Here is a 23386-nt window from a genome sequence, read left to right on the forward strand (position 1 = left end):
TTAAGAAAGGTTCTGTCCATCTCACATCAGTGGTTAAAAAAAAAAAAAACTTACCAGTTGACTTCAAACAGTAAAGCCGTTAAAGGTCATCAGTACTGTGACTGCTTTTCTGGTAACATACCATGCAGCAACTCGGAAATAAACTAATTTGATAAAGAACCAAAACTTGAAGGAAACCTACAGAATGGTTTTACTTCTTACATCCGGGCTAAAAAGTCCTTTTAAAGTGTGGGAAAACCTACATTAACAATTTATTAATTTCCTTTATTGGCAAACATCTTTCCCAACGAAGTTGCATAAACTTTCCAAATATCTTGCTTCAAAAGCCACATGGTAAATTTTATTAAATATACTTACTGCTGGTCTGAGTGGATGCAGAATTTATCTGTACTTGTTCAGATGATCCTGTCTGAATTAAAAATGAATAGATAAATAAAGAAGTTCCTGATACATATCTGAGAAGACCTATTTGCTAAATAATTGTTCTTACTTGGCTACTGTTGGATTCCACAATTAAAGAGTCAGTTCCAATGGCTCTATCTATAGCAGAGTGGGCATGAAGGATCTCCTGGGCCTGACCTACAATAGCCCTCAATTCTTCTACAAATTTTTCTTTCTCGCTTTCCAGCACAAAGTTATCTTCAACCTGTCCAAAAGTAAAAATAAATCTATTAAATTTAGTTTCTTCAAAATTATAATATTGTATCCACAGTAACTATCTTAAAGAAAAATGAATTAAAATTAACTATTTAGATACAAATGCCACAACAGAATTAAAAAACAACCAGCACTAAAGGACCACACAGTACATTAAATTATTCTATTTGGAGACCATTGATGTTTGTCAGATTGATACTACCTACCAGAGAAGAACACAGCATTTAAAAAAATATCTTGCATTCTATAAATTATCATTTCAGGAACACAACTGAGGCAATGTTTATGTTTAAAACTAGGATGTCCAAACCCATAAGTTTTTAAATCACAAATCACAAAATGAAACATCTCTAATGATGATAAAGCATGGCCTGGAGACAGTTCATAAAATATGATGTTAAACAAGAGGCAGAAATGACAACGTTAACTTTTAATATGTTTAATTATGGGGGTGCCTAGGTGGCTCAGTTGGTTAAGCATCCAACTTCGGCTTAGGTCATGATCTCACAGTTTGTGGGTTCAAGCCCAGCATTGGGCTCTGTGCTGACAGCTCAGAGCCTGGAACCTTCCTCAGATTCTGTGTCTCCCTCTATCTCTGCCTGTTCCCTGCTCACATTCTCTCTCTCAAAAAAATAAATAAACGTCAAAAGAATTTAAACAAAACGTTTAATTCTGTTTCTACAAGAATACATATCTGAAGAAAATTGGCAGAAACAAAAGCATTATGTACTCTTCCCGCCACCCTTACCTATCCCCATGAAAATAGGGCAAAACTACTAACTTAAGCCTAACAATTCAAAAAAAAGTACGAAAACTAAATGAAATGATGAACATTACTTGACATCTATATGTAAGATGGTATATCAGTAGCTACTACATTAGAATTACCTGGAGCATTTCATAAACTACTGATGCTTAGGCCTTAACTCCAAAGATTCTGATTTAATTAGGGACCGAGGCAATGGATTTGTTTTTAAAAGCTCTTAAGGTGGTAAGAACCACTGACCTAGATAATGTCTTAATAAAACACTCTCATATTTTAGAGATAAGTATAATAAAATGAAAGAAGGTACAGTGACTTACTCTTGATCATAAGAAGTTTATCTTTGTGCAAATTTTAAAAACTAATGGTACCCTAAAAAAAGATTGCTCTGAATAAATGAGGGGAAAGGATGAGAGGAAAAAAGAGATGGAATGCCAGATGGAAGGTAATCTGGTTTCATTGTACTTACCATATAATCTGCAATGTCTTCTGGTGCGTCACCATCAGCATCAAACTTGAAGGTGACCATCTTGTTGTTGTGTGTCTCCAACTGACACTCCACCATGTTGTCTCCAGATGTTGACACCTGGGCACAAACATTTCACCAATTTAAGAGTCAGTTATTATCTTCTATTTGCAAATGGACAAAGGAACGTCTAGATGAGTTAACACACAATATATGGAAAAATAGTTTAAATTGTTGAGATTCTAAGGTTTTTTTTCCCTGTTGAAACACTGCCTTAACACCCATTCTATGACAAATAAAAGACTTAAATTAGCAAAATGTTAGAACTGTGATCCTGTGGAAAAGAAAAATTTAACTTTTATGAAAACACAAAGTCTGAAGAGTCACTGTATTTTGCCAAAATGCAAAGTTTATTTAGTCCTTCATTTCCAAAACTCTCTTAATCACACAAATTAGCACGTTAAGCAATAGAAAACACACTGCTAATGGAAATGTATACTGGTCCAACCTTTTTGGATGGCAATCTAGCAACGTGAATTTTAAAAATTGTTAAATCTTCATATATTTTCACTACTTTTATTGACTTAATTTAAATTGAAGTAAAATTAACAGTTATATTGGATTCAGGTGTACAACATACTGGTTTAACAATTCCACGCATTACTCAGTGCTTACCATGGTAAATGTAGTCACCATCTGTCACAAGACAACGTTATTACACTCTCATTGACTTTAGTCCCTTTGCTGTACATCATCCCTTACAACAACCTCTCCTCTGCCAACCATTTTTGTTCTCTGAATTTTTTTAAGTTTATTTATTTATTTTGAGAGAGAAAGAGAGAGAGAGAGAGCATATGGAAAGGGGGAAGGGGCAGAGAGAGACAGGGAGAGAGAGAGAATCCCAAGCAGGCTCCACACCACCAGTGCAGAGCCCGATGCGGGGCTTGAACTCACGAACTGCAAGATCATGACCTGAGCCAACATCAGATGCTTAACCCACTGAGCCACCCAGGCTCCCCTGTTCTCTCAGTTTAAGAGTTCAGTTTTCTGCTTGTCACTTTTTTACCTATTAATTCTACTTCTAGCAATGAATCATTAAAAAAAAACAGGGATCTTAAAAAAAAACAGGGATCTTTATATAGATCTGTGTTCAAGAGTGTTTGCTACAGAGAAAGAGACATGCACAGACATACAGACAAAAGGAGAGAGAAAGACAAAAAGAGAAGAAACAGACTGGCAGACAGAGATAGACTGATAGAAACAATTTAAATGAAGAATAACAGAAGTGATTATTAAAATATGTTATCTCTATACAAGGGACTATCTAAGGCAACAATTTAAAATATTATGTTACCGGGGCACCTGAGTGGCTCAGTGAGTTGAGCATCCAACTCTTGATTTCAGGTCAGGTCATAATCCCAGGGTCAATGGATCAAGCCCTACATTAGGCTCCAAGCTGAGCAAGAGCCAATTTAAAATTCTCTCTTTCCCTCTGCCCCTCTCTCCTGCTCACTTGCTCGCTCTCTCTCTCTCTCTCTCACTGTAAAATAAGAAAAATATTTTAAATATTATGCTACTGAAAAATTACAAAGCAACACAGGAAAATGCGCATGATATATTAAGTTTTTAAAAATGGAGAATATGGGGCACCTGGGTGGCTCAGTCAGTTAAGCATCCAACTCTTGATTTTGGCTCAGATCATGATCTCATGGTTTGTGGGACTGAGCCCTGCAATGGGTTTTGCACTGACAGCCCTGAGTCTACTTGGGATTCTCTCTCTCAACTTGTCTCTCTCTCTCTCTCTCTCTCTCTCTCTCCCATAAATAAATAAATAAATAAATAAATATATAAATAAATAAGAATATGACTTCTCAAACTATTGCAAAAAATAGAAAAGGAAGGAAAACTTCCAAATTCATTCTGTGAAACCAGCATTACAAAACCAGATAAAGACATACAAAAAAAGTACTATAAGCCAAAATCACTGATGAACATAGATGCAAAAGTACTCAACAAAATACCACCAAACTGAATCCAATAACACATTAAAAAAAATCATTCACCACGATCAAGTGGAATTTTTCCTGGGATGCAAGGGTGGCTCAATATTTGCAAATATATCACTGTGATACATACATCAACATGAGAAACGATAAGAACCATATGATCATTTCAATAGATGCAAAAAAGCATATGACAAAGCACAACATCCTTTCATGATATAAATCCTCAAGAAACTAGGTTGAGAGGGAACGTACCTCAACATAATAAAGGCCATATATGAAAAATCCACAGATAACGTAATGTTCAATGGTGAAAACTGAAAACATTCCCCCTTAAGGTCAGGAAAAAGTCAAGGATGTCTACTCTCACCACTTTTATTCAACATAGTACTGGAAATCCTAGCCTCAGCCATTAGACACAAAAAGAAATAAAAGGGATCCAAATTGGCAAGAAACAAGTAACCTTTTGCAATTTGAAAATGACATGACACTCTATGTGAAAAACCACCAAAAAACTACTAAAACTAATAAATGAATTTACAAAGGTTGCAGGATACAAAATCAATGTATAGAAATCAGTTGCATTTCGGGGCGCCTGGGTGGCTCAAATGTTTAAGCATCTGACTTCAGCTCAAGTCATGATCTCATGGCTTGTGAGTTTGAGGCCCCCGTTGGGCTATGTGCTGGCAGCTCAGAGCCTGGAGCCTGATTTGAATTCTGTGTCTCCCTCTCTCTCTCTGCCTTTCCCACTCGTGCTCTGTCTCTGTCCCTCCCTCTCAAAGAAATTGAAGACAATACAAACAAATGGAAAGATATTCCATGCTCAAGAATTTGAAGAACATATATTGTTAAAATGACCATATAACCCAAAGCAATCTACAGATTTAATGTAAACCTCACCAAAACATTTTTTTTTACCGAACTAGAAAAAAATATCCTAAAATTTGTATGCAACCACAAAGGACCCAGATTTGCCAAAACAATCTTCAAAAAGAAAAATAAAGCTATATGTATGACAATTCCAGACTTAAAGTTATACCACAAAGCTATCATAATCAAAAGAGTATGGTACTGGCACAAAAACAGACACACAGATCAACAGAACAGGACTAAAGCCCAGAAATAAACCCACAATTACATGGTAATTTAATCTTCAACAAAAGAGACAAGAACACACAATTGGAAAAGGCTCCTTGAAAATTAGTGTTGGTAAAACTGGAGAGCTACATGCAAAAGAATGGAACTAGACCACTTTTGTACACTATACACAAAAATAAATGCAAAATGGATGAAAGAACTAAATGTGAGACTTGAAACCATTAAAGTCCTACAAGGGAACACAGGCAGTAATTTCTCTGACATTGGATATACCAATATTGTTCTAGATATGTCTACCAAAGCAAGGGAAATATAAGCAGAAATGAACTATTGGGACTACATCAAACTAAAATGTTTCTGTACAACAAAGGAAACGATCAACAAAACTAAAAAACAATGTACTGAATGGGAGAAGATATTTACAAATGACCTATCCAATAAAAGGTTAGTATCCAAAATATATAAAGAATCAACAATAGCCAAACTATGGACAGAGCGCAAATGTCCATCGACTAATGAATGGATAATGAATGCATAAAGAACATATGGTGTATACATGCATGGGCGCACGCACGCACGCGTACACACACACACACACACACACACACACTGGAATATTACTCATAAATCAAAAAGAATGAAATCTTGCCATATGCAACAATGTGGATGGAGCTAGATGTATAATGCTAAGCGAAATAAGTCACTCAGAGAAGGACAAATACCATACAATTTCATTTATATGTGAGATTTAAGAAACAAAAAGGATGAACATATGGCAAGGGGGGAAAGAGAAGAGAGGGAAAAAACCACAAGAGACTCTTAATTCTAGAAAACAGACTATGGGTTGATGAAGGGAGGGGAGTGGGAGATGAGCTAGATGGGTGATGGGTACTAAGGAGGGCACTTGTGATCACCGTTTATATTTTAATATGAAATTTATTGTCAAATTGGTTTCCATACAACACCCAGTGCTCATCCCAACAGGTGCCCTCCTCAATGCACATCACCCACTTTCCCCTCCCTCCCACCCCCATCAACCCTCAGTTTATTCTCAGTTTTTAAGAGTCTCTTATGGTTTGCCTCCTTACCTCACTGTACCTTTTTCTTCCCACTTCCCCTGCCCCATGGTCTTCTGTTAAGTTTCTCAGGATCCACATAAGTGTGAAAACATATGGTATCTGTCTTTCTCTGCATGACTTATTTCACTTAGCATGACACTCTCCAGTTCCATCCATGCTGCTAAAAAAGGCCATATTTCATTCTTTCTCATTGCCAAGTAGTATTCCATTGTATATATAAACCACAACTTCTTTACCCATTCATTAGTTGATGGACATTTAGGTTCTTTCCATAATTTGGCTATTGTTGAAACTGCTGCTATAAACCTCGGGGTACAAGTGCCCCTATGCATCAGCACTCCTGTATCCCTTGGATAATTACCTAGTAGTGCAACTGCTGGGTGGTAGGGTAGTTCTATTTTTAATTTCTTGAGGAACCTCCACATTGTTTTCCAGAGTGGCTGCACCAGTTTGCATTCCCACGAACAGGGCAATAGGGTTCCTGTTTCTCCACATCCTCTCCAGCATCTATAGTCTCCTGATTTGTTCATTTTAGCCACTCAGGTTGGCGTGAGGTGATATCTGAGTGTGGTTTTGATTTGTATTTCCCTGACGAGGAGTGATGTTGAGCATCTTTTTATGTGCCTGTTGGCCATCTGGATGTCTTCTTTAGAGAAGTGTCTATTCATGTTTTCTGCCCATTTCTTCACTGGGTTATTTGATTTTTGGGTGTGGAGTTTGGTGAGCTCTTTACAGATTTTGGATACTAGCTCTGTATGTGATATGTCATTTGCAAATATTTTTTCCCATTCTGTTGGTTGCCTTTTAGTTTTGTTGACTGTTTCCTTTGCAGTGAAGAAGCATTTTATCTTCATGAGGTCCCAATAGTTCATTTTTGCTTTTAATTCCCTTGTCTTTGGGGATGTGTCAAGTATGAAATTGCTGTGGCTGAGGTCAGAGAGGTTTTTTCCTGCTTTCTCCTCTAGGGTTTTGATGGTTTCCTGTCTCACATTCAGGTCCTTTATACATTTTGAGTTTATTTTTGTGAATGGTGTAAGAGAGTGGTCTAGTTTCATCCTTCTGCATGTTGCTGTCCAGTTCTCCCAGCACCATTGGTTAAAGCGACTTTTTTCCATCGGATATTCTTTCCTGCTTTGTCAAACATTAGTTGGCCATACTTTAGTGGGCCCAATTCTGGAGTCTCTATTCTACTACATTGGTCTCTGTGTCTGTTTTTGTGCCAATACCATGCTGTCTTGATAATTACAGCTTTGTAGTAGAGGGTAAAGTCTGGGATTGTGATGCCTCCTGCTTTGGTCTTCTTCAATATTACTCTGGCTATTCGGGGCCTTTTGTGGTTCCATACAAATTTTAGGATTGCTTGTTCTAGCTTCGAGAACAATGCTGGTGCAATTTTGATTGGGATTGCATTGAATGTGTGGATAGCTTTGGTTAGTATTGACATTTTAACAATATTTATTCTTCCAATCCATGAGCACAGAATGTTTTTCCATTTCTTTATATCTTCTTCAATTTCCTTCCTAAGCTTTCAATAGTTTTCAGCATACAGATCTTTTGCATCTTTGGTTAGGTTTATTCCTAGGTATTTTATGCTTCTTGGTGCAACTGTGAATGCGATCAGTTTCTTTGTCTTTCTGTTGCTTCGTTATTAGTGTATAAGAATGCAGCTGATTTCTGTACATTAATTTTGCATCCTGTGACTTTGCAAAATTCATGTATCAGTTCTAGCAGACTTTTGGTGGAGTCTATCAGGTTTTCCTAGTATAATATCATTTCATCTGCAAAGAGTGAAAGCTTGATTTCATCTTTGCCCATTTTGATGCCTTTGATTTCCTTTTGTTGTCTGATTGCTGATGCTAGAACTTCCAACACTATGTGAAACAACAGCGGTGAGAGTGGACATCCTGTCGTGCTCCTGATCTCAGGGGGAAAGCTCTCAGTTTTTCCCCACTGAGGATGATATTAGCTGTGGTCTTTTCATAAATGGCTTTTATGATGTTTAACTATGTTCCTTCTATCCCGAGTTTCTTGACGGATTAAGAAAGGATGCTGAATTGTGTCAAATGCTTTTTCTGCATCTATTGACAGGATCATATGGTTCTTTTCTTTTGTTAATGTGATGTATCACATTGATTGATTTGTGAATATTGAACCAGCCCTGAAGCCCAGGAATGAATCCCACTTGATCATGGTGAATAATTCTTTTTATATGCTGTTGGATTTGATTTGCTAGTACCTTATTGAGAATTTTTGCATCCATATTCATCAGGGACATTGGCCTGTAGTTCTCTTTTTTTTTGCTGGGTCTCTGTCTGGTTTAGGAATCAAAGTAATGCTGGCTTCACAGAATGAGTCTGGAATTTTTCCTTCCCTTTCTATTTTTTGGAACAGCTTGAGAAAGAAAGGTATTATCTCTGCTTTAAATGTCTGGTAGAATTCCCCTGGGAAGCCATCTGGTTCTGGACTCTTATTTGCTGGGAGATTTTTGATAACTGATTCAATTTCCTCACTGGTTATGGGTCTGTTCAAATTTTCTATTTCGTCCTGTTTGAGTTTTGGAAGTGTGTGGGTGCTTAGGAATTTGTCCATGTCTTCCAGGTTGTCTAGTTTGTTGGCATATAATTTTTCATGGTATTCCCTGAAAACTGCTTGTATTTCTGACGATTGATTGTAATAATTCCATTTTCATTTATGATTTTATCTATTTGGGCCATCTCCCTTTTCTTTTTGAGAAGCCTGGCTAGCGGTTTATCAATTTTGTTTATTTTTCCAAAAAAACAACTCTTGGATTCATTGATCTGCTCTAATCTTTTTTTAGATTCTATACTAAATAAATACTGCTTATTTCTGGGCTGATCTTTATTATTTATCTTCTGCTGACTTTGGGGTGTCTTTGCTGTTCTGCTTCTATTTCCTTTAGGTGTGCTGTTAGCTTTTGTATTTGGGATTTTTCTTGTTTCTTGAGATAGGCCTGCATTGCAATGTAGTTTCCTCTCAGGACTGCTTTCGCTGCATCCCAAAACGTGTGGATTGTTGTATTTTCATTTTCATTTGTTTCCATAATTCTTTAATTTCTTCTCGAATTACCTGGTTGATACATTCATTCTTTACTATGGTGTTCTTTAACCTCCATGCTTTTGGAGGTTTCCCAGACGTTTTCCTGTGCTTGATTTCAAGCTTCATAGCATTGTGGTCTGAAAGTATGCATGGTATGATCTCAATTCTTGTATACTTACAAAGGGCTGGTTTGTGACCCAGTATGTGATTGAACTTGGAGAATGTTCCATGTGCACTCAAGAAGAAAGTATATTCTGTTGCTTTGGGATGCAGAGTTCTAAATATATCTGTCAAGTCCATCTGATCCAATGTATCATTCAGGGCCCTTGTTTCTTGATTTATTCTCTGTCTAGATGTTCTATCCATTGCTGTAAGTGGAGTTAAAGTCCCCTGAAATTACCACATTCTTATCAATAAGTTTGCTTATGTTTGTGATTAACTGTTATACATATTTGGGGGCTCTCGTATTCGGTGCATAGACATTTATTATTCTTAGCTCTTCCTGATGGATAGACCCTGTAATTATGATATAATGCCCTTCTTCATCTCCTGTTACAACCTTTAATTTAAAGTCTAGTTTGCCTGGTATAAGTATGGCTACTCCACCTTTCTTTTGATTTCCTGTTGCATGATAGATAGTTCTCCATCCCCTCACTTTCAATCTGAAGGTGTCCTCGGGTCTAAAATGAGTCTCTTGGACCCAGTAAAAAAAGAGAACTACAGGCCAATATCCCTGATGAATATGGATGCAAAAATTCTCAATAAGATACTAGCAAATAGAATTCAACAGCATATAAAAAGAATTATTCACCATGAACAAGTGGGATGCATTCCTGGGATGCAGGGCTGGTTCAACATTCACAAATCAATCAACGTGATACATCACATTAACAAAAAAAAAGAGAAGAACGATATGATCCTGTCAATCGATGCAGAAAAGGCCTTTGACAAAATCCAGAACCTTTTCTTAATAAAAACCCTTGAGAAAGTCGGGATAGAAGGAACATACTTACACATCATAAAAGCCATTTATGAAAAGCCCACAGCTAACATAATCCTCAATGGGGAAAAACTGAGAGCTTTTACCCTGAGATCAGGAACATGACAGGGATGCCCACTCTCACCGCTGTTGTTTAACATAGTGTTGGAAGTGCTAGCATCAGCAATCAGAAAACAAAAGGAAATCAAAGGCATCAAAATTGGCAAAGATGAAGTCAAGCTTTCGCTTTTTGCAGATGACATGATATTATATATGGAAAATCCGATAGACTCCACCAAAAGTCTGCTAGAACTGATACATGAATTCAGCAAAGTTGCAGGATACAAAATCAATGTACAGAAATCAGTTGCATTCTTATACACTAATAACGAAGCAACAGAAAGACAAATAAAGAAACTGATCCCATTCACAATTGCACCAAGAAGTATAAAATACCTAGGAATAAATCTAACCAAAGATGTAAAAGATCTGTATGCTGAAAACTATAGAAAGCTTATGAAGGTAGTTGAAGAAGATATAAAGAAATGGAAAGACATTCCCTGCTCATGGATTGGAAGAATAAATATTGTCAAAATGTCAATACTACCCAAAGCTATCTATACATTCAATGCAATCCCAATCAAAATTGCACCAGCATTGTTCTCGAAACTAGAGCAAGCAATCCTAAAATTCATATGGAACCACAAAAGGCCCCGAATAGTCAAAGTAATTTTGAAGAAGAAGACCAAAGCAGGAGGCATCACAATCCCAGACTTTAGCCTCTACTACAAAGCTGTCATCATCAAGACAGCATGGTATTGGCACAAAAACAGACACAGAGACCAATGGAATAGAATAGAAACCCTAGAACTAGACCCACAAACATATGGCCAACTAATCTTTGACAAAGCAGGAAAGAAGATCCAATGGAAAAAAGACAGTCTCTTTAACCAATGGTGCTGGGAGAACTGGACAGCAACATGCAGAAGGTTGAAACTAGACCACTTTCTCACACCATTCACAAAAATAAATTCAAAGTGGGTAAAGGACCTGAATGTGAGACAGGAAACCATCAAAACCTTAGAGGAGAAAGCAGGAAAAGACCTCTCTGACCTCAGCCGTAGCAATCTCTTACTCGACACATCCCCAAAGACAAGGGAATTAAAAGCAAAAGTGAATTACTGGGACCTTATGAAGATAAAAAGCTTCTGCACAGCAAAGGAAACAACCAACAAAACTAAAAGGCAACCAACGGAATGGGAAAAGATATTTGCAAATGACATATCAGACAAAGGGCTAATATCCAAAATCTATAAAGAGCTCACCAAACTCCACACCCGAAAAACAAATAATCCAGTGAAGAAATGGGCAGAAAACATGAATCAACACTTCTCTAAAGAAGACATCCGGATGGCCAACAGGCACATGAAAAGATGTTCAACGTCGCTCCTCATCAGGGAAATACAAATCAAAACCACACTCAGATATCACCTCACGCCAGTGAGAGTGGCCAAAATGAACACATCAGGAGACTATAGATGCTGGCGAGGATGTGGAGAAACGGGAACCCTCTTGCACTGTTGGTGGGAATGCAAATTGGTGCAGTCGCTCTGGAAAGCAGTGTGGAGGTTCCTCAGAAAATTAAAAATAGACCTACCCTATGACCCAGCAATAGCACTGCTAGGAATTTACCCAAGGGATACAGGAGTACTGATGCATAGGGGCACTTGTACCCCAATGTTTATAGCAGCACTCTCAACAATAGCCAAATTATGGAAAGAGCCTAAATGTCCATCAACTGACGAATGGATAAAGAAATTGTGGTTTATATACACAATGGAATACTACGTGGCAATGAGAAAGGATGAAATATGGCCTTTTGTAGCAACGTGGATGGAACTGGAGAGTGTGATGCTAAGTGAAATAAGCCATACAGAGAAAGACAGATACCATATGGTTTCACTCTTATGTGGATCTTGAGAAACTTAACAGAAACCCATGGGGGAGGGGAAGGGAAAAAAAAAAGAGGTTAGAGTGGGAGAGAGCCAAAGCATAAGAGACTGTTAAAAACTGAGAACAAACTGAGTGTTAATGGGGGGTGGGAGGGAGGGGAGGGTGGGTGATGGGTATTGAGGAGGGCACCTTTTGGGCGAGCACTGGGTGTTGTATGGAAACCAATTTGACAATAAATTTCATATATTGAAAATAAATAAATAAATAAAATGAGTGTGTTGTAGACAGCAAATGCATGGGTCTTGTGTTTTTATCCATTCTGATACTCTATGCCTTTTGGTTGCAGCATTTAGTCCATTTGCATTCAATGTTATTATAGAAATATATGGTTTTAGAGTCATTGTGATGTCTACAGGTTCCATGCTTGTAGTGATGTCTCTGGCACTTTGTGGTCTTTGCAACATTTCACTCACAGAGTTCCCCTGAGGATCTCTTGTAGGGCTGGTTTAGTGGTGATGAATTCCTTCAGTTTTTGTTTGTTAGGGAAAATCTTTATCTCTCCTTCTATTCTGAATGACAGCCTTGCTGGATAAAGGATTCTTGGCTGCATATTTTTTCTGTTCATTACACTGAAGATTTCCTGCCATTTCTTTTTGGCCTGCCAAGTTTCAGTAGATAGGTCTGCTACTACCCTTATGTGTCTACCTTTGTATGTTGTGGCCAATTTATCCCTAGCTGCTTTCAGAATTCTCTCTTTATCCTTGTATTTTGCCAGTTTCACTATGATATGTCATGTAGAAGATCGTTTCATGTTATATCTGAAGGGAGTTCTCTGTGTCTCTTGGATTTCAATGCCTATTTCCTTCCCCAGATCAGGGAAGTTCTCAGCTATGATTTGTTCAAGTACACCTTCAGCCCCTTTCTCTCTCTCTTCTTCTTCTGGAATTCCTATGATGTGGATATTGTTCCATTTGATTGCATCACTTAGTTCTCTAATTCTCCCCTCATACTCCTGGATTTTTTTATCTCTCTTTTTCTCAGCTTCTTCTTTTCCCATAATTTCATCTTCTAATTTACCTATCTCTCCTCTGCCTCTTCAATCCGTGCTGTGGCCACCTCCATTTTATTTTGCACCTCATTTATAGCATTTTTTACCACCTCATGACTCTTTTACAGTCCCTTGATCTCTGTAGCAATAGATTCTGTTGTCCTCTATGCTTTTTTCAAGCCCAGCGATTAATTTTATGACTATTATTCTAAATTCTTGTTCTGTTATATTGCTTAAATAGGTTTTGATCAATTCATTAGGTGTTGCTACTTCCTGGAATTTTTTTGAGGAGAATTCTTCCGTTTCATAATAATTTGGGTAGTTTTCTATCCTTTGTTCGTTTTAATTTGTTTAATGTTTTTATTTTTGAAACAGAGAGAGACAGAGCATGAGCAGGGGAGGAGCAGAGACAGAGGGAGACACAGAATCCGAAGCAGGCTCCAGGCTCTGAGCTGTCAGCACAGAGCCTGATGCGGGCCCAAACTCATGGACTGTGAGATCATGACCTGAGCCAAAGCGGACACCCAACCGACCGATCCACCCAGGCGTCCCAAGTCCTTTATGCGTTTTAAAAGCTTGTGTGCTCTGCACCTGCAAACACTGCTATATTAAAGAAGCGTTATACACTGTCCAGGGCCTGACCCATCAGGAGGTGTTTAATCAGGGATTGTTACTTGCTCTCTGTTGTTGTGACTTTGGTTATTTAATTACCCTACTCGTAGTAATATTTTGTACCCTCCACCAGATTTGTTCTTTGGAGTAGCCCTGTAAGGAAAACAGACAGACAAACAGGAGACAAAAACATGCAAACACACTAGCAAATAACACAAACAAATAAACAAAAACAAAAACCTAACGGCTAAAAACTAAAACCCAAAAACACAGACTACAAGGAAAGAAGAGGTTGGTGGAGGTGCTGTGGGAAGAGCACATCCAAAGAGAAATGACAATAGTGGGGTGGGGGATAAAGGTTGATTGGGCAGTTGATTAGTCAGAGAGACTAAAAGGCTTAATCCAGAGAGAAAGGAAAATAAAGAAGGAGGTGGGGAAAATGAAACGAAGATAAAATTACCCATAAAGAGAAACTATATGGCTTGATTATTCCAGAGAGAGAGAAAGGAGTGTAAAGAAGGACGTAAAGAAGAACATGCATCAAGACAATGCATTAAATATGCCTGGTCAGACAGACCAAAAACCAGAGTAACCAGCCAAGGGGAGGGAAGAGATAAGGAGGAGAAATGGCAGGGGAGGGGGGGGCGGCGGCAGTCGAAGGCAGGTTCTGTACTATCATGGAGCCCTCCAGGAAGGGAACCGCTTTCTCAAGCTGCAGACTGAGCCTGTGACCTACAATCGCACCCAGGCGTGGCTCTCCTCCTCCCCAGCTGTGGGAACAGGGAGCTGGCCCCAGTCCGAAGAAAGCCCCGCAGTTAGAGATTGGATCCCTCTCAGTCTCAGTCCGAGGTCTTTCTCGAGCACTGGGTTTTGTATGTAAGTAATCAATCACAAAATTCCATTCCTGAAACCAATACTGCACTGAATGTTAACTAAAATTTAAATATAAAAAAATTTAAAAACATCAATATATACATAAATCATTATGTTGTACACCTTTAACGTTTATAATGTTATATGTCAATTATATCTCATAAAACTTAAAAAAATAAAAATTAAAAAAAAAACAAAATATATGAAAAACTTCTAAAACTCAACACAAAAATATAAGCCCATTACAGAATGGTCAGAAGAGAGTCAGAGCTTGGGAAGATGGTGGAGTAGGAGGATGCAGAGCTCAACCCTTCCTACATTTTCAACTAGATATCATCCACACCCAAGTCAATAAACTGGAGAGTGATCCAAAGACAGACAAAACAAACTCCACAACTAGAGATGAAGCTGCATTTGAAAAGTTAAGAAGGTCAGAGGCCAAAGAGGCTGCCCACAATAGGAATAAAGTTATGTGCATAAACAGAGCAGAGAAACTGACCCTCACACCAGGGAGTTCACAGGAGGAATACTGATCCCCATAAAGTTTGGCTCTAAGAACCAGAGGGGCAGGGGCACCTGGGTGGCAAAGTCTGTTGAGCACCGGACTCTCAATTTCAGCTCAGGTTATAATCCCAGAGGCATGGGATCAAGGCATGCAACAGGCTCCACATTGAGCACAGAGTCTGCTTAAGATATTCTCTCTCTCTCTCCATCTGCCCTGTTCGCGTTCTCTCTCTTAAAAAACCACACACACACACACACACACACACACACACACACACACACAAGAGGGACTACATTCTATGAGTTTGTAAAACCAGTGGGGCTTACAACCTGGAGCTTTATAGGTCAGCTGACTCAGCACTGGGTAAGCCAGGTAGGTGAATGACAGGTGGGTTGCCACCCTTAAAAAGACAGCAAACTGCAGAGAGGCAACATAAAAATGGCAGCTTATACAAAGCCGGGGGAAACAGGAGTCAGATCTGTTCATACTGATTTTGGACTGTATTGGGGACTTTTCCTAAAATGAGGGAGCTGGCACATGCCAGTTTTGTCCCCTGCCCATAGCATAAGCACAGAGACACCTGCAGAAGGCGAGACTGCACAGACGCTTGCTACCTAACCCACCAGCAGTATTCCACACCCGTGAGTTCTGCTGAGGATTGCCTACTCCAAGCCTGCAAGCCTTGGCCCTATACTCAGGGCAAATTATGTTAAAGACACACAGGTACCCTGCCTAGCAACAGGTGCACAGCTGCCAAAGGGCAACAGGCATGTCAGCAGCACCATATCCAGCTATGCACACCTACCACCCTCGTGTATCCTGCCCAACTGCGATCCCCAGCCACCATCGCACATTGAGCCCAAACTCATGACCTGGCCTCGATGGCACATAGTCCCCAGGGGTTGTGGGAGGGGGGAAGGGCTAAATGGGTAAGGGGCATTAAGGAATCTAGTGAAATCATTGCTTCACTATATACTAACTAGTTTGGATGTAAATTTTAAAAAATAAAAAATAAAGTTAAAAAAATAAAAATTAAAAAAAAAAGTACGGGGAAACAAATGAAAATGAAAACACAATGATCCAAAACCTCTGGGATGTAGCAAAAGCGGTTCTAAGAGGGAATTTACAACAATACAGGTCTACCTCAAGAAGGAAGGAATATCTCAAATAAACAACCTGACCATGCACCTAAAGGAGGTAGAAAAAGTACAACAGTCAAAACCTAAAACCAGAAGAAAAATGGAAATAACAAAGATGGGATTAGAAATAAAAGATATAGAAACTAAAAACAAAACATAGCAAAGCAAAACAAAACAAAACAAAACAAAACAAACAATAGAACAGATCAATGACACCAGGAGCTGGTTCTTTGAAAAAAATTATAAAATTGTTAAACCTCTAGTCAGACTTGTCAAGAAAAAAGAGAAAGGGCTCAAATAAATAAAATCACAAATGAGAAAAGAGAAATAACAACCAACATCAAACATATAATCATAAGAGAATACTATGAAAAACTATATGCCAACAAATTGGATAATCTAGAAGAAATGGATAAATTCCTAGAAACATATAAACTACCAAAACTGAAACAGAAGGAAATAGAAAATTTGAACAGAGACAACCAGCAAAGAAATTGAGTCAGTAATCAAAAAATTCCCAACAAACAAAAGTTAGGGACCAGATGGCTTCACAGGTGAATTTTAACAAAATTTAAAGAAGAGTTAATACCTATTCTTCTCAAACTATTCCAAAAAAATAGAAAAGGAAGCAAAACTTCCAAATCCACTCTATGAGGCCAGCATTACTCTGATACAAAATCCAGATAAAGACACCACTCAGAAAGAGAACTACAGGCCAATATCCCTGATGAACATAGATGCAAATAATCAATTTTGAAAAGGAAAAGCAAAGTTGAAGACATCACAATTCTGGATTTCAAGTTATACTCCCAAGCTATAGTAATCAAACAGTATGGTACAAGCACAAAGAGACACAAAAACCAATGAAAAGAAATAGAAGATGCAGAATAAACCCACAACTTCAGGGTTAATTAATCTTTGACAAAGCAGGAAACAATATGCAATGGTAAAAGGACAGTCCATTCAACAAACGGTGTTGGAAAAACTGGACAGCAACATGCAAAAGAATGAAATTCCACCTCTTTCTTATACCATACACATAAATAAGTTCAAAATGGATTAAAGATCTGAATGTGAGACCTGAAACTGTAAAATTCCTAGAAGAGAACACAGGCATTAACTTCTTTGAAATCAGCAGTAGCAAATTCTTTCTATTTATATCTCCTGAGGAAAAGGAAACAAAAGCAAAAATGATCTACTGGGATGACATCAAAATAAAAAGCTTCTGCACATCAAAGGAAACAACTAAAAAAACTAAAAGGCAGGGCGCCTGGGTGGCTTGGTCGGTTAAGCGTCCGACTTCGGCTCAGGTCATGATCTCACGGTCCGTGAGTTCAAGCCCCGCGTCGGGCTCTGTGCTGGCAGCTTGGAGCCTGGAGCCTGTTTCGGATTCTGTGTCTCCCTCTCTCTCTCTGCCCCTCCCCTGTTCATGCTCTGTCTCTCTCTGTCTCAAAAATAAATAAACATTAAAAAAAAAATTAAAAAAAAAACAAACTAAAAGGCAACCTATGGAATGGGAGAAGATACTTGCAAATTGCATATCCAATAAAGGGCTAGTATGCAAAATATATAAAGAATTTATAAAACTCAACATACAAAAACAAATAATCGAATTAAAAAGTTGTCAGAAGACTTAAACAGACATTTCTCCAGAGAAGATACTCAGGCCAAAAGACACATGAAAATGCTCATCATCACTTATCATCATGGCATTGCAATCAAAACTATAATGAGATATCACCTCACACCTGTCACAATGACTAAAATCAACAACACAAGTAACAACAGGTGTTTATGAGGATGTGTAGAAAAGGGAACCCTCATGCACTGTTGCTGAAAATGCAAACTGGTATAGCCATTGTGGAAGACAGTATGGAGGTTCCTCAAAATGTTAAAAACAAAACTACCCTATGATTCAGTAATCACACTACTAGGTGTTTACATTAAGGATACATAAACACTAATTCAAAGGGATACATGCACCCCTATGTTAATAGCAGCATTTACAGTAGCCAAGATATGGAAGCAGTACAAATGTCCATCGATTGATGAACGGATAAAGAAGATATGGGGTGCCTGGGTGGCTCAGTTGGTTAAGCATCTGACTTTGGCTTAGGTCATGATCTCACAGTTCATGAGTTTGAACCTCTGTGCTGACAGCAGAGAGCCCACTTTGGATCCTCTGTCCCTGTCTCTCCACCCCTCCCCCAATCATGTACATGTACTCTCTCTCTTAAAAATAAACATTAAAAAAATTTTTTAAACAGATATGGTTGGGGTGCCTGGGTGCCTCAGTCAGTTGAGTGTCCGACTTCAGCTCAGGTCATGATCTTGCAGTCTGTGGGTTCGAGCCCCGCATTGGGCTCTGTGCTAACAGCTCAGACCCTGGAGCCTGCTTCAGATTCTGTGTCTTCCCCTCTCGCTGCCCCTCCTCCCTCTCATGCTCTGTCTCTGTCTCTTTGTCTCACAAATAAATAAACATTAAAAAAAAATTGAAAGATATGGTATATACATACAAAGTAGGTTACTCAGACATAAAAAAGAATGAAATCTTGTCATTTGCAACAAAATGGATGTAGTTCAACAATATAATGCTAAGTGCAATAAGTCAGTCAGAGAAAGACAAATACCATAAGATTTTACTCATATATAGGATTTAAGAAACAAAACAAATAAGCGGAAGATTAAAATAAAAGAGAGAAGGAGAGAGAGACACTCAAGAAACAGACTCCTAACTATAGAGAACAAACTGATGATCACCAGAGGGCATGTGCATGGGGGATGGATAAAATAAGTGATGGGTATTAAAGAGTACACTTATGATGAGCACTAAGTGATATATATGATTTTTGAGTAACTATATTGTACAACTGAAACTAATATAACATTGTATGTTAACTATACTAGAATTAAAATTAAAAACTTAATGAAATTAAAATATATGTGTGTTCAGCAAAAAAAAAGGAAGAATATGAAATTATACAATGGTTTAAGCATCCATCCAAGATGTATATACCAATTAGTTAGAAATATCAGCTTTAAAGTTTGGATTCCAATCAGACTATCAATTGCTAGTTCAATGACCATAGGCAAATTGCTTTACCCCTCTAATCTTCAATATCTTCATTTGTAAACATGAGTATGCTAACACCTATCATACAGGTTTACTGAAGGATTAAATGATAAAACAAAGGCATAACATTTAAGGTATCTACCAAGAAAGAAAACATTTGCTACTATTACTAGTACTATTACAACCTTAATAATGTAAAATACTATACATACATATAGAAAAAAGATGAAAAAAGTGAATTTCATTTTCTTCCTTGTATTTGGCCTATACTTCCTAATACATAATATTGTTATCAGAAAAAATTTTAATGAGAGAAACATTAGCGCTTCACATGCTTTATACTCACCTCTTAAGAAACATGGACCCTCTCTGTCAACACAGACCTCTACACACACTCTTAAGCAAATAATATTTACACACTGACCTGAAGCACAGTAAGTTGGAATTTAGTCCCCTTCTCTGGTCGAGGACAGGAAGCTCTTCTTTGTTTGCTCCGATCTTGTTTGCCATTTCCATATAGGTTATCAGGAGTATTGATGTTTTCCTTCACAGCTGCCACATCTTGATTCAGACTAGTTATTTAAAAAAAAAAAAAAAGGAACTCCTATTCAATTTCTCAGAGCAAACACTATGCCATAATTCTCAAAGCCCAATATTTAACCCAAATCAGAATTATCATCAGAAATTCTATGATAGCTAGAATAATTCCATTCTCATGGCAAAATTCTAGACAACTTCCAATTATAAAATAATACATTATGAATTTAGGGAAAATAAATAAGAAATATGTGAGAATATACAAATAGCAAATTGTACACCCATTTAAGGGTGAATTTAATAGTATGTGAATTATATCTCAATAAAGATGTTTTTAAAAATTATGAAACACTGAGATAATATGTATTTATTTGGCAATCACCTGACACTAGTGGGAATGAAAGAAAAACACTGTCAGTGATGGACCTCTGTGGAACCTTTTATCAGAGGATTCTCTTGATCAGCTTTATCTTGTTTGTTTTTTGGGTATATTATTAATTTGTTCAAATAAAACTTCTAAAAACCAATTTTCACTCAAAATATACCTGTTTATGTGAAAAAAATCAATAGGGTATATATAGATAGACCAAGTGAGGAAGAAAGGAATAGGGCAAGAGAAAGAACAAAAAATGAAAATCCAATGAAGAAAATGTACTAGTGGGTTGTTGGAAGATAGCAGTGGAGTAGGAGTACTCTAAGCTCACCTTGTCCCACAAATACAACCAGGTAACTATCAAATATTCCTAAATACACCAGAAAATGACCTGAAGACTGGCAGAGCATACTACACAACTAAAGGTAGAAAAGAGGCCACATGGAAGAAGGTAAAAAGTGCAGAGATGTGGTTGGGGAGTCAAATGGACCATAACCATGGGAGTGGAGAGAATGCACTGGTTGTAGAGAAGGGTGAGACAGACTAACACGCAGGGGAGTGCTTGGGGGAAACAAATTCCATACAATTGGCTTGTAAAGCAAGAGGGGCCAAATTTCATGACTGCTGGCAACTAGAGGGGCATAAAGTCTGGAGTTTTAAAGGTCACTGGGCTTGGCTAGGATACAGCATGGAGGGCATTATGTTGCTCTTGCAGAGAAGGCAGGCAAACAACCTGTGGGTACACAGCACAGAAACAGTGATATGAAAAGTACCTGGCACATACAGTGGAGAGGGTTATTTGTTTATTTTGGACCACATCCAAGAGAGGCAGTGTTCACGGAGAGAAATCTTCAGGAAGAAAATAACAAGACAGTGCCATTTCTCTCCACTGACCCTAAGCATAAGCACAGGGACACCTATAGGAACCAACACAACACCAACACTCGCTTACACCAAGCCCTGTCCCCCATATTCCAGTGGAACCACTCTTCTCATTTTCCACTGATGCCTTAGCAGTCCCCTCCTCTAGAAAACTGGCCCCAAACCCTGCTCACACCACACCTTCCCACTCAGGAGTTTTGAGGAGCCTCAGTTACAGCAGCAGTGGCAACAGGTCTCATTTCACAAACAGACCAGAGCACACCTAAGTTAAAACGTGCCACATTCAGTCCAGGGACCAGACATTCCTTGTAATAGGCAAACAAAGCCTCTATAGACGACTGACCTAAAGGCTACAGCAGCAAAGACAAAACATAAGAGCACATGCAGAACACACTGGAGACACTCCAGGAAGCACCAGGCCTAGGGAAACAGGGGACACTACATGGCAGGGCACTACAGGATCTCTTCATCATAAGATCATTACCCTGAGGAACAGAACATGTAGCTTATTTCCTAACACAGACAAATGGACACAGAAATGTAGGTAAAATGAAAAGACAGAGAAATTTATCCCAAATTAAAGAACAGTACAAGGCCATGGCCAGAGATCTAAGCAAAACAGAAATAAGTAACATGCCCAATAGAGAATTTAAAGTAATGATCACAAAGATACTCACTGGACTTGAGAAAAGAGTGGAAGACATCAGTGAGACCCTTAACACAGAGATAAGGAATAAAATAGCATTGATAAAGGGCTCAATAAACCAAATGAGAAGCATGCTAGATGGAATGAACAGCAGGATGGAAGAAGCAGAGGAACAACTCAGTGACCTAGAAGACAGAATAATGGAAAGTAATCAAGTTGAACAAGAGAGAAAAGAACTATGAAAAATGAAAACAGACTTAGGGAACACAGTGACTCCACCAAATGTAATAATATTCATATTATAGGAGTCCTAGAAGAAGGAAGACAAAAGAGGGTACAAAATTTACTTGAAAAAATAATAGCTGAAAACTTCCCTGATCTGGGGACGGTAACAGACATCCAGATCCAGGAGGCACAGGGAACTCCCATCAAAATTAACAAAAGGAGGTCAACACCAAGATATATTGTAATTAAACTGGCAAAATATAGTGATAAAGAAAAAAATTTTAAAGCAGCAAGGCAAAAGAAGATACCCAAAAGGCTAGAAACCCAAAAAGGCTAGCAGGGGATTTTTCAGCAGAAACTTTGCAAGCCAAAAGTGAGTAGCCTTATATATTCAAACTGCTGAATGGGAAAAATCTGTAGCTAAGAATACTCTATTCAGCAAGGCTATCAATCAGAATAGAAGGAGAGATAAAGAGCTTCCTAGGCAAATAAAAACTAAAGGAGTTCATGACCAAAAAAACAACCCTGTAAGAAATATTTAAGGGGACTCTTTGAGTGGAAAGGAGAGACCAAAAGTGACAGTATAAAAGTAGGAAACAAAACGAGTAAAAAATAATATTTCTGTCAAAAATCAGACAAGGCATTCACAAAATAAAAGGAAAATGTGTCAAATATGTAAATGTGTCAAATATGTAAATACGGGAAATATGATAAAATATACCTAAAATGTCGGCAGGAAAGAAGTAAAGAATGGTTCTAATTTTAAATGATGATAAAATTAATATAGACAGCTATATGCTTAAGAGGTTATATACAAACCTAATGTTAACCATGTATCAAAAATCATTAATAAGTATGTAAAGAACAAAGAGAAAAAATCCAAATATATCAATAAGGAAAATCATCAATGATCAGAGAAAATGATCAGAGAAAATCTTCAGAAACCACAAAACAAATAATAAAATGAGAATACATTATCAATAATTACTTTGAATATAAATGGACTAAATGCTCCAATCAAAAGACATCGGCAGCACATCTACTAAAAGACATAGGAGAACAGAATGGAAAGAAAGCAAGACAAATCTATATGTGGCTTATAAGAGACGCATTTTAGACCTAAAGACACAAGCAGAATGAAAATGAGGGGTGGAGAAATGTCTATCATAAAAATGGATGTCAACAGAAAGATGAGGAGCAATACTTATATCAGAGAAAATAGACTTTAAAACAAAGACAGTAACAAAAAACAAAGAAGGACACTATATAATCATAAAGGGGATATCCAACAAGAAGTTGTAACAATTCTTAATAACTAGGACACCCATCTTACAAGCAACAAAAGACATAAAACAGTTAATAACAAACATAAAAATCAATAATAATACAATAATAGTTGGGTACTTTAACACCCAACT

General features: G+C 37.9%; 1 protein-coding gene across 4 annotated transcripts in view; it reads right to left on the reverse strand.

The window, feature by feature from the left end:
- The window catches only part of WNK3 (WNK lysine deficient protein kinase 3), a 176006-nt gene that overhangs the window by 37061 nt on the left and 115559 nt on the right, over positions 1 to 23386 (reverse strand). For all 4 annotated transcript variants that reach the window (XM_053202356.1, XM_053202358.1, XM_053202355.1 and 1 more), the window contains exons 12-15: positions 19730 to 19877; positions 1890 to 2006; positions 491 to 646; positions 358 to 409 (exon numbers count right to left, since the gene is read on the reverse strand). In XM_053202356.1, coding sequence (XP_053058331.1) covers positions 358 to 409; positions 491 to 646; positions 1890 to 2006; positions 19730 to 19877 — 473 coding nt within the window. The remainder of the gene's footprint in view (positions 1 to 357; positions 410 to 490; positions 647 to 1889; positions 2007 to 19729; positions 19878 to 23386) is intronic.

The sequence above is a fragment of the Acinonyx jubatus genome, chromosome X (genome assembly GCF_027475565.1).
Source record: "Acinonyx jubatus isolate Ajub_Pintada_27869175 chromosome X, VMU_Ajub_asm_v1.0, whole genome shotgun sequence".
NCBI lineage: Eukaryota > Metazoa > Chordata > Mammalia > Carnivora > Felidae > Acinonyx > Acinonyx jubatus.